At 35.9% G+C, this 12,122-nt stretch overlaps 1 protein-coding gene across 3 annotated transcripts; it reads right to left on the bottom strand.

Annotated features, from left to right (window-relative positions):
• Window positions 1–1,266: 1,266 nt before the first annotated feature.
• On the bottom strand, window positions 1,267–8,864 carry LOC107955261 (heavy metal-associated isoprenylated plant protein 39). Of its 3 annotated transcripts, none has more exons than XM_016891003.2 (3): window positions 8,600–8,864; window positions 8,218–8,293; window positions 1,267–1,934 (listed from the first exon to the last, which is right to left on the bottom strand). In XM_016891003.2, the coding sequence occupies exons 1-3, from the start codon at window positions 8,603–8,605 to the stop codon at window positions 1,501–1,503; spliced, it is 516 nt and encodes a 171-aa protein (XP_016746492.1). In that variant the 5' UTR covers window positions 8,606–8,864; the 3' UTR covers window positions 1,267–1,500. The 3 variants fall into 3 exon arrangements, with proteins under 3 accessions (XP_016746492.1, XP_016746493.1, XP_040974034.1); XM_016891004.2 differs by having other exon boundaries at window positions 8,558–8,838; XM_041118100.1 differs by lacking the exons at window positions 8,218–8,293; window positions 8,600–8,864 and adding an exon at window positions 2,079–2,748.
• Window positions 8,865–12,122: the final 3,258 nt, after the last annotated feature.

Below are 12,122 nucleotides of genomic sequence, written 5' to 3'. Positions count from 1 at the left end.
AATCTTTTTCTGGACCATCATTAAAGTTGATTAAATACCAAAAACAGAAACTTTCATTAACCCTACATAGTATTTCTAACCTCTCCTCTTGTAAGAATGGTACTTCAACTTTGCACGGTGGCTTTGTCAACAATGTCTGCCCTTTTCAACTTTCTCAGGGTAGCTCAAAATGCTTACCTTGTATGATTAACATATATTTAAATGGAATAACTTTTAGCCATTTTTTCCCCTTACTTGCAGTGAGACAGATAGCCCTTTCATAAATAGATATCCTTTGGGAATCAATCAAAAGCTATTTATATGGATTTGCTATTGAGACAAAAAAGATGGAACTTTCAATTATATAGAGAATTCATTGAATATTATTGGGTAAAATGGGGTAAAGTTATCGAGAGGTTTAACTTAAGACACAATTTCTGTTGTTGGCAAATAGACTAAGATAGCTAGATTTGTCTGAAGAGAGAGACATTGGTAAGTTTCGGCTCAACCATTTTTTATAACGGTGAAGAACTTAGAAACGAAGTCATTAACTTAATTGGATTCACTGTAATTTTGCTTTGGTTACAAGTCGTCAGACCCTCCACTGCTTGAATATTTGAGTTACTTTACTATTGGATGTTAGGAATTTCATATCAAACAACAGTTCGTTACCAGAAACAAACAACAGAACAAATGCACATGCCTACGAGGAGCAACCTAATATTTTATCAAAAAGAAAGAATAAAATTATGGAAAAAAAAAGAGATGGACATATCTTGGGTAACATGCAGTTTCATTTTTATAGCATAAATTGTACGGCAGTCCATGCGGTGGTCTTCATGTGGAATATTGCACAAGAACAGCAATCTGTGTGTTTGATTCTGGTTTCTGCTAAGTTTACTAATTATTCAAAAGGGTTATTAATTTAATTTGAATCGAATTAAAGGTGGTTAGTAGATGGCAAATACAGTCATGGAAGTATAAAGAGATGCCCTAGCTTGTAGAGTGAATTAGAAACCTGCTAAAGAATAATGATGACTTGATTTTGAATGAACCGACCAATGCAATTGGGACCCTTCAGTTTTCAGGTAAGACGGTCAAGAAATCTCCAAATGAGAATTTGGTTGTGACCCACCACGGACATGGATGTGTCAAACAAGTGGCCTAACTTCTTTTTGCTTTTCAGCTGCCATTCAAAGGTATAATTTTGATTTTGCTTTATCTTTTTTCTTGGGCGGTGGCTCTGAGGAATTCTCCAAATTGTATGCATTAATGGACAATATATGATTGATGGGTTCAAAACAAATTCCAAAATTTCATTTATTCACTCTAGTCTCTACACAACACATTACTTTTTTTTCAAGGAAAACACAACACATTACTTATACATGAAAAAAAAAGGATTAATGTACGAAGGAGTTGTCTTCTTTGGTTTACCTCCTAGTCTCATTGATGACATTCAAATCCATCACCAATTAGAGAAAGTTATCTTTCCCTCGCCATTTTCCCCGAAAGCCTTGGTTAACAAATAACACAAGCGTTGGGATTCTCTTCCATGCTTTGAACGTAGTAGTAAGTGGTCATATGAGGATTGTAGGCCTTGTAGGCCTTGACAAGCTCCAAAACAGGGTCTGGGGGTGGCAATGGCAGTGGCTTTTTCTCCTCTTCCTTCTTCTTCTCTTCCTCTTTCTTGGGTTCTTCCTTTTTTGGTTCTTCCTTCTTAGGCTCTTCTTTCTTCTGCTCTTCTTCCTTCTTGGGTTCTTCTTTCTTTGGCTCCTCTTTCTTGGGTTCTTCCTTCTTTGGCTCCTCCTTCTTCTCTGGCTCTTTTGCTGGCCCCACTGATACTATGTCAGTTGGCCAGTACTTGCGTAATTTGCTCACCACGTTTACTGGATCAACTGTTCCAATCACTGTCAACTGCTTTGCCTTCATATCCATGGCAATGGAATCGATTCCTATCAAATTTACATAATGAAGCAGGTTAATCAAATGTGGGAAAGAAAAGATCATCCCCTTTTCAAGGCCAGCTCAAAAGAACAATACTATGACGTGGCAAATCTTGCTTTCCATAAACTCAAATCATTTTAACAATCTTTCACCTCGAGGTTCCGACGCTCCATAAGTCCGGTCTTGTCCTTGTCCTCAATTAGGAGAGACAGTTTTGTCTCTCGATATTGGCAAGACTACTAGCGTCTCTGAGTACTTAAACTCATGATCCATGACAAATCGGACTAGTTGAGTGTATTAGACTCAGATCTCAGAATTTAAAACCAATTCCTTTAAGAAAATTGTATCTACAAGTTATTGAAGAGAAATCTTGATCAAGGGACAGCAAAACAGTCCAAGCCAATGATCAAAGCCATACAAATATTTTAAGCAGTCCCATCCTTTTCTATGTTTAATATAAAAAACCATTTGGACTGCTATCAAGTAAATACTTTACACTAAAATCTTTGGTTGTCTACTAATCAGTTAAGTTTCATCATCAAAGTTGGAACCCAAGTCCAATATAGAAAAGGATAAAAAGTTGAAAACTTTATCACATGGTTGAACTCTTGCAAAGAAGTTAGGTATGGGTCCCACTATGTGGGAAACCCATATTTTCTGCCACAATGTTTTGCCTTCTTTTTTTGATTTTGTCAAAAGCCAATTTTTTGGCCTTTTAACGTGGGAGTGGGCAGCATTCTTAATTGAGAGAAAAATTCTCAATTACATCCAGAGAGAAACAGAGAGTGAGATTGAAGCTCGTTGGAGAAAAAGAGAGAATAGAAAAATCAGTTTTTCAAGCTTGGTGCAGCAGTGATCAACTCTTCGGTCGAAGGTCCATCCGTGGTTCGATTGAGCTGATTTTTGGACAGCAGCTAGGCGATAAGGTGTTCTTGACTTTGTACGGTCGGATTTTTCATCCGAGTCTTGTAGCATCGAAAATACCCATTTTTTAGCAGCTACGTTTTTGGTGATGTTCTCTCATTTTTCTCTCTTTTGCTAAAGATTACATATTGTTAGCCTTGTCGGAGTTGAATGCTTGTTGTAGGCTTGATATTGTGATCTTGTAGCCGAAAATTTGATGATAGTGGAGCTCTTTATCAGACTCTAAAGTCCCGTGGTTTTTACCCTTGATTTAGAGGGGTTTTTCACGTAAAAATATCGGTGTCTCTATTTATTTTTGTTGTGGTTGCATTAGTTGATTTGTGGTTGATTAAGGTTGCTAGAGAACATATCTTGTGCTATTGTGCTTGCCATAATTTTTGACAGGAGTTATAGGGAGAGAAAGAACACCGGTTGTGCTTTCGCTTTGTTTCGGTTGTTCGGTTTCTTCCCAACAAACTGGTACCAGAGCTTGGTTATTGTGTCAGGTAATTATGGAAATTAATACGAGCAAGATGATTATGTTGAATGGCACAAATTATCAACTTTGGCGGAATAAAATGAAGGACTTGTTGTTTGTGAAGGCTTTGCATCTTCCGGTCTTTACTACTCAAAAACCCGATTCGAAAAGTGATGAAGAATGAGAATTTGAGCATCAACAAGTGTGTGGCTTTATTCGGCAATTTGTTGAAGAAAATGTTTACAACCACATTGATCAAGAGACACATGCTCGAACATTGTGGGAGAAGCTTGAAAGCTTGTATGCTTCGAGGTCGGGCAATAACAAGTTGTTTTTGCTGAAGAAAATGATGGCGCTGAAATATAAAGAAGTAATGTCTATAGCTGACCATGTTAGTGAATTTCAGAGTGTGATGAATCAGTTACTTGGTATGGGTGTCAAATTTGATGACGAGATTTTAGGACTTTGGTTGCTTGCTACTCTACCAGACTCTTGGGAGACCTTTCGAGTCTCACTCATTAATTCTGCCCCACAGGGTATTATTACTTTGGATTTGGCTAAGAGTGGTGTGTTGAATGAAGAGGTTAGAAGAAGATCTCAGGGTTCTACATCACAGTCCGAGGTGTTGGTTATCGAGAACAGGGGAGAAACAGAGACAAAGATGGAAAGGGTAAAGATAAAAGCCGAAGCAAGTCAAGATCGAGATACAAGAATCTTGAGTGTCATCATTGTGGTAAGAAAGGTCATATCAAGAAATATTGCTTCAAGTGGAAGAAAGAGAACAAAGATGGTGGTGATAAACACGATCGGAATGACGATGAAAAATCTAAGCGAGTTGCTACTGTTACTCGTGAAGATCTGTTAGTTATTTGTGATGAGAATTTGGTCAACCTAGCATGCGACGAGACTAGTTGGGTGATTGATACTGGTGCATCACTTCATGTCACGTCGAGGAAGGAATTCTTCACATCTTATACTCCTGGTGATTTTAGGGTATTGAAGATAGGTAATGATGGTTTGGTTTCGGTTATTGGTATGGGAGATGTTAGCTTGGTGAGTAACAATGGAACAAAGTTAACTCTCAAGGATGTCAGACATGCACCGGATGTCCGTTTGAATTTGATTTCTGCAGGAAAGCTTGATGGTGAGGGATTCTGTAACACCTTCAGTGAAGGGCAGTGGAAGCTAACTAAAGGCTCCTTGGTTGTGGCTCGAGGAAAGAAGAGCTCAAATTTGTACTTGATGCAAGCTTTGACTTCTCGAGAGACGGTGAATGTGACACTGAATGATAGCTCAATTGAGTTGTGGCATAAACGACTCAGTCACATGAGTGAAAAGGGGCTTAGCTGTTTAACGAAGAAGAATCAACTTTCGGGTTTAAAGAATGCTACACTGAAGAATTGTGCTCATTGTCTAGCAGGAAAGCAGAGAAGAGTTTCATTTAGAAGCCATCCTCCTCATAGGAAATCAGAGTTGCTGGAGTTGGTCCATTCAGATGTTTGTGGTCCGATAAAAGTAAGATCACATGGTGGTGCACTTTACTTTGTGACTTTCATTGATGATTGTTCAAGAAAGCTATGGGTTTACACTTTGAAGTCTAAAAATCAAGTCTTTGAGGTGTTTAAACAGTTTCAAGCATCAGTTGAAAGGGAAACTGGGAAGAAGTTGAAGTGCATTCGTACTGATAATGGTGGCGAGTACACAGGGTCGTTTCATGAGTATTGTCTGCGACAGGGAATCAGACATCAGAGAACACCACCAAAGACTCCACAGTTAAATGGGTTAGCTGAAAGAATGAACCGAACATTGATTGAGAGAGTCAGATGTTTGTTGTCAGATGCAAAGTTACCAAGATTATTTTGGGCTGAAGCTTTGAATACAGTGACACATGTGATAAATCTGTCTCCTAGTGTTCCTTTGAAAGGTGATGTGCCAGATAGAGTTTGGTTTGGTAAAGATGTGTCATATGATCACCTACGTGTGTTCGGTTGTAAAGCATTTGTTCATGTTCCAAATGATGAAAGATCCAAGTTGGATGCCAAGGCTCGACAATGCATTTTTATTGGTTATGGTCTAGATGGTGAGTTTGGTTATAGACTCTATGATCCAGTTCAGAAGAAACTCGTGAGAAGCAAAGATGTTGTCTTCATTGAGGATCAGACCATTGATGACATTGATAAGACGGAGAAAGTGGATTCACAAGGTAGTGGTGACTTGATCGATGTGAATCCGGTTCCCCTAGACTCTTCACCAGATCCTATCCAGGATGATGTGCATGGTGATGTTAGTGGTGACCATCAGACTATAGGTGACTTTGATACTCCCATGGATGATGTTGTGAATGATCAACAACAAGCACCTATAGCTCCACCAGCAGTTCCACTTCGAAGGTCTTCCAGAGATCGACGATCTTCTGTCAGGTATTCTCTTGATGAATATGTTCTTTTGACTGACGGGGGAGAACCTGAATGTTATGAAGAGGCTATTGAGAGTGAATGCAAAGATCAGTGGGTTGAAGCGATGAAAGACGAACTTCAATCCTTGCATGAGAACCATACTTTTGAATTGGTGAAACTGCCTAAGGGCAAAAGAGCTTTGAATAATCGGTGGGTTTACAGGTTAAAGCAAGAAGAGAAGTCTTCATCTCCACGATACAAAGCTAGATTGGTCGTCAAGGGTTATACTCAGAAAAAGGGGGTTGATTTTGAAGAAATATTTTCTCCGGTTGTGAAGATGTCCTCTATCAGAACTATACTGAGTTTGGCAGCTTGTTATGACCTAGAGGTTGAACAAATGGATGTGAAAACTGCTTTTCTTCATGGTGACTTGGAAGAAGAGCTTTACATGGAGCAGCCAGAGGGTTTTATTGCACAAGGGAAAGAGGACTATGTGTGCAGATTGAAGAAGAGCTTGTATGGTTTGAAGCAAGCTCCAAGGCAATGGTACAAGAAGTTTGAGTCTGTTATGGGGGAGCAAGGCTACAAGAAGACTACTTCTGGTCATTGTGTGTTTGTTAAGAGATTCTCTGGTGATGATTTTATTATTCTTTTGCTCTATGTTGATGATATGCTTATTGTTGGTCAGAATGCTTCTAGAATTGAGAAGTTGAAATAAGAGTTGAGTAAATCCTTTGCAATGAAGGATTTGGGGCCAGCAAAGCAAATTCTTGGCATAAGACTGACACGTGATAGAAAGGCCAAGAAATTATGGTTATCACAAGAGAGGTACATTGAGAAAGTACTTCAAAGGTTTAGTATGGACAAAGCTAAAGCGGTGAATACTCCCTTTGCTATGCACTTTAGATTGAGTGTTAAGCATAGTCCTTCCACAGAAAAGGAGAAGGAAGAGATGCAGAAAATTCCTTACTCTTCAGCCGTGGGTAGTTTGATGTACGCAATGGTTTGCACGAGACCAGACTTGGCTTATGCCGTTGGTACAGTTAGTCGGTTTCTTTCTAATCCAGGCAGAGAGCATTGGAATACAGTGAAGTGGATTATGAGATATCTTCGTGGCACTTCCAACATGAAACTTTGTTTCGGCAATGAGAAACCTGTTCTTGTTGGGTATACAGATTCAAACATGGCCAGAGACATTGACTCGAGGAGATCTACTTTAGGTTACTTAATCACTTATGCAGGGGGAGCTGTGGCATGGCAATCGAGACTGCAAAAGTGTGTTGCATTGTCCACCACCGAATCAGAGTTCATTGCAGCAACCGAAGCGTGTAAGGAGATGCTTTGGATGAAGAAGTTTGTGCATGAGCTTGGTTTTACTCAGGAGAAGTATGTCCTGTACTGTGATAGCCAGAGTGCTATTCATCTTGGTAAGAACTCAACTTTTCATGCTAGATCTAAGCATATTGATGTGAGGTACCATTGGATACGAGATGTTCTTGAAGCTAAGCTGTTAGAGCTTGAGAAGATACACACTAATGATAATGGTGCTGATATGTTGACGAATGCCTTACCAAGAGGAAAGTTTGAAGCATGTTGTTTGACCTCCGGCATGGAGGCATTCCCCACATAGTTGGAGGGGGAGATTTGTTAGGTATGGGTCCCACTATGTGGGAAACCCATATTTTTTGCCACAATGTTTTGCCTTCTTTTTTTGATTTTGTCAAAAGCCAATTTTTTGGCCTTTTAACGTGGGAGTGGGCAGCATTCTTAATTGAGAGAAAAATTCTCAATTACATCCAGAGAGAAACAGAGAGTGAGATTGAAGCTCGTTGGAGAAAAAGAGAATAGAAAAAATCAGTTTTTCAAGCTTGGTGCAGCAGTGATCAACTCTTCGATCGAAGGTCCATCCGTGGTTCGATTGAGCTGATTTTTGGACAGCAGCTAGGCGATAAGGTGTTCTTGACTTTGTACGGTCGGATTTTTCATCCGAGTCTTGTAGCATCGGAAATACCCATTTTTTCAGCAGCTACGTTTTTGGTGATGTTCTCTCATTTTTCTCTCTTTTGCTAAAGATTACATATTGTTAGCCTTGTCGGAGTTGAATGCTTGTTGTAGGCTTGATATTGTGATCTTGTAGCCGAAAATTTGATGATAGTGGAGCTCTTTATCAGACTCTAAAGTCCCGTGGTTTTTACCCTTGATTTAGAGGGGTTTTCCACGTAAAAATATCGGTGTCTCTATTTATTTTTGTTGTGGTTGCATTAGTTGATTTGTGGTTGATTAAGGTTGCTAGAGAACATATCTTGTGCTATTGTGCTTGCCATAATTTTTGACAGGAGTTATAGGGAGAGAAAGAACACCGGTTGTTCTTTCGCTTTGTTTCGGTTGTTCGGTTTCTTCCCAACAAAAGACACAACGTTAGAAAGATGATTGTAACATGTCAACCTAAAATAGTTTTGAAAACCAAAACAAAAGAAAAATGCCTGAAATAAAGCTTTAAGGTTAGAAGGGAACCTGAAAGAGTTGAGACCGTCTTTAAAGCCTTTTGCTTGGCTCTGTCATCATGCAAATCCAACTTCAAAACAACCTTCTGTAATTAATTAAAAAAAACATACCAGTTACAAATCTGAAAATGAACAAGAATAAAATTACTCTACTTGTTTTTTTGTGTATTTACTTTCATCTTTTTCACTGCTTAGAACAACACATAAGAAGACGAACCCAAAAGAATATAGAAATTCATTTAAAAAAAAAAACTATCCCAAAAGCAAACTTTGATTCAAGAACAACCCATCAACAGCAAAGATTCAAGGAAAAAGAGATATAAATTAGAAAGCATATATAGAATCAGAACCTAATAAAGGTAACAAAACAGAATCCAACATAGGAAGCAGACCTTCATTTGTATTTGACTTCCTTCTTTTTCTTAATTATCTTCTGTGAGAATAGCAGAGTTCGAAAGAATGAGAGAAGCTTTGATAGAATGGTGAGCGAAGGAGAGATTTGAAGGAAAATAAATGAGAATGTTGAAAATAGAAACGTAAAGCCAACAAAATAAGAGCGAAAAAACAGAGAGAGAGAGAGAGAGCACTGATATTTGAAGGAAGTGTAAAAACTAGTGGCCTTCGATACGAAGATTAAACATGAAAATTGTAAAAGCAGTAAATCGCTATCTGAGTCATCTCCACCGCTTTTGAAAGGGGCGTCGCACCCAATACCACTTCCTTCAAAATAAAATTATTGTTGCCTTTTTTGTTTTTGCTAAATTTGCTCAATATATCAAAATAAAATTAAAAAAATAGAAAAGTAAAAAAAAATAGGTCGATTTTGAAGAGAGGAACTAAGACGCACTTTCAGATGAGGTCTGAAAGTGTGTCCTTTAGTGCTTTCCGATTTTTTTCTGTTTTATTTATTAACTCTTTTATTTAAATGGTTAATTGTTAGTAGTTTTATTTTAACTTTCGGGTTCAATTTCACTTTTACTCATATTTGTATTTTTATTTCATATTATTTTAAGTTTCTTCTTTTTTCTATTTTTAATTAATATTTTTAATGCATTAGCTCCCTTAGTTAGATGATTAAATAATAATTTTATCCATGAGTCCCAAGTTTAATTCCTCTTTTAAGCACATTTGTATTTTTTATTTCATATTGTTTCAAGTTTTTTTAATTAATAATTATTTTATTTATAACATCAAATAATAAATATGTAATTATATAATAAAAATATTATATATATCATTATGTTAAAAATATTTGAAATTAATAGCTCCTTTATATATAATATAAACATCAACTAATTTTTCTTTATATATAATATTTTCATGTCAAATATTTATCTTCTCTACCTATATTATGGGTATGGTGATTTTTAATATTATAAAATGAAATAATTATTTCAAATATAATTATTATTTTTATGTGTAAAGTATTTAAAATATCATTATTTTTCATCAACATAGTGGGTATGATATTTCAAATACTTTTATAAGTGAAATATTTCAATTAATTATTTTAAATATCATTATGTTTATATGTGAAATATTTTAAATGCATATACAAAAATATATAATACTAAAATTTACTTCACTCATGATATTGATTGAAAAATAAATATTACACATATAAAAATTATATTTACTAAAAACAACAATATTTGCAATAATTGTTTGATTTTATAAATAAAAGAGTTATTAATTAAAAAGATGAATTAAAATAAAAAACTTGAAAACTATATATTTATTAATTAAAAACACTAATTAAAAAAAAAGCTTGAAACAACATGAAATATAAAATACAAATATGCCTATAAAAAGGATCAAACCTAGGACTAGAGGATGAAATCACTATTATTTAATCATTAACTAGATGAGTTGATGCATTAAAAACATTAATTAAAAGTAAAAAAAAAAAACTTGAAATACCATGAAATGAAAACTACATGTAACACTACATACCCGATCTAGAAGTTAAGACCAAGTTTGGAGGCTACACCAATTATCTCAAAACAAACTAACCTTTAACTACTTGAAATTCAACAATCTAAAATCATGAAATAGTTAAATCAAACATGGAAATACAAACTTTCAAAATGTAATCCAAAATAAACATACAATAGCATAAGTTTATAAAACAGAAAAATAACTAAAGAGAGATGACCGAGCTCCTAGCACGCCGACTTGCCTAAGTTTATGGGTTACTTGTAATCCAAAAAAATAGACTAAATGACTTTACAACTCAATGTATAACTTACATTCTCAATTAAATAGTAATATAACAAATGCAATTTTAGTTCGTCTTTAGTCAATCAATTCTCAAAATCGAATACAGAAACAGAGGATATCAAACACAATTGCAGAACAATTCAAATACAGATGTAGATTCCTGCTCCTAGCTGTTACACACAATCTCCATCCATCTCTACACACCATATAGGGTATCAAGTACCAATCCATCCCTACACACTGCATAGTAACTATGTGTCACATTTCAGAAAGATTGCAGTCAAGCTGTCAAATTAGAGTACGAAAACTCGCCAAAGTTAGATATAAGTTTGTGGCTTAGCCACTAAGTTCGACAGATTATTAAACTGTCCACATTTCCTCCTTTTCACAATCCCAACCCAATGCAGATGCAGATTTAACAGATATCAGATATGCGTATACAAAAATAACAATTCAGATCATTCTCATGTAAGGCTATCATAGTTACTTATCAGATTTCATGTTAACTATATATATATAATAGATTACTTAGTAACATATTGTCAGATAACAGTCTCATTATCTAATTCAGATCATATGGACCTTGTGGTAAGCCCACGTTCGATTTGAACTGTGATTATGACCCTACGAAAAATTATGATTTTTAGCCTATACGCTCGTGTGGATTCACACAGCCTGGGTGGTTGGCCTGTGTGGTCTACATGGTCTAACATATGCTTGTGTGGCCCTCTTAATATCACACACGGTCTATCACATGGCCCAACACACGATCGTGTGGCTCAAAAAAATGAGTTACACAGTCTAGCACATGGCTACACACACGCCCGTGTGACTTGAAACCCATAATGTCACTCACACGGCCTAGACACACACCTATGTCTTTGGCTTGTGTGACCTTAATTCCAAAATAGTGAGTTACACGGTCTGGACACACGCCCGTGCCCCTAGCCCGTGCGACCCTAAAAAGGGAGATCTCGTCCTTCACCATGCTTCCCTAAAAAAAGTCACCACTCACCCTCAACCCAGCCACAGTTTTGAACTGTTTCTGTGAATCACCAGATAGAGCACTCTCGACTTTTAGCGCAAGGATGGTTTCCATGGGGATTGGATTTTGTTTGTGACAAAGTATCAAATTATGAAATTGATGCAGAATTATTAAGGTAAAGATTTTAGATTTAGAGTATCTAACATTAAAAATCATTATGTGAGTTATACGTGTGGGTTTTTTATTCTTACTATGTGTTGTTGTCATATGTGAGTTTTAGTTAGATTGATTAATTTTAGCTTAATTTATTTTAATTCTTAGTCTATTTGTGTTGTAATTGTTTAATCCTACACTTTGTTCCAATTTTTAGTCTATTTGTATTGTAATAGTTTGATTCTACACTTTGTAATTATTTAGATACATACTAATATTTGTACGTTGAATGTACTTGTAAACTTTTCCAGAAAGAGATTTCATTTAGTGATTTAACTCAATTCAACTCTAATGCTACGATTGGTAGGTGTATTATTTTTTATACATGTTTTTAGTATATGAGTTAGCAGCAAACTAATTAAATTGATAATATTTAGTCACTTTTATGATATATTTTTAGTAAATAAAAGGAATTTTTTTCATTTATTTTGAAGAGGTATTATTTTTTACAAGAGCTATTACTTATCTTTTTAATTTTAAGTTTAAATTTGTACTAA

Source organism: Gossypium hirsutum, chromosome A07, assembly GCF_007990345.1.
Source record: "Gossypium hirsutum isolate 1008001.06 chromosome A07, Gossypium_hirsutum_v2.1, whole genome shotgun sequence".
In the NCBI taxonomy this organism is placed as follows: Eukaryota; Viridiplantae; Streptophyta; class Magnoliopsida; order Malvales; family Malvaceae; genus Gossypium; species Gossypium hirsutum.
Note: the sequence above shows the minus strand (reverse complement) of the source record. Positions and strands in the feature narration are given on the sequence as shown.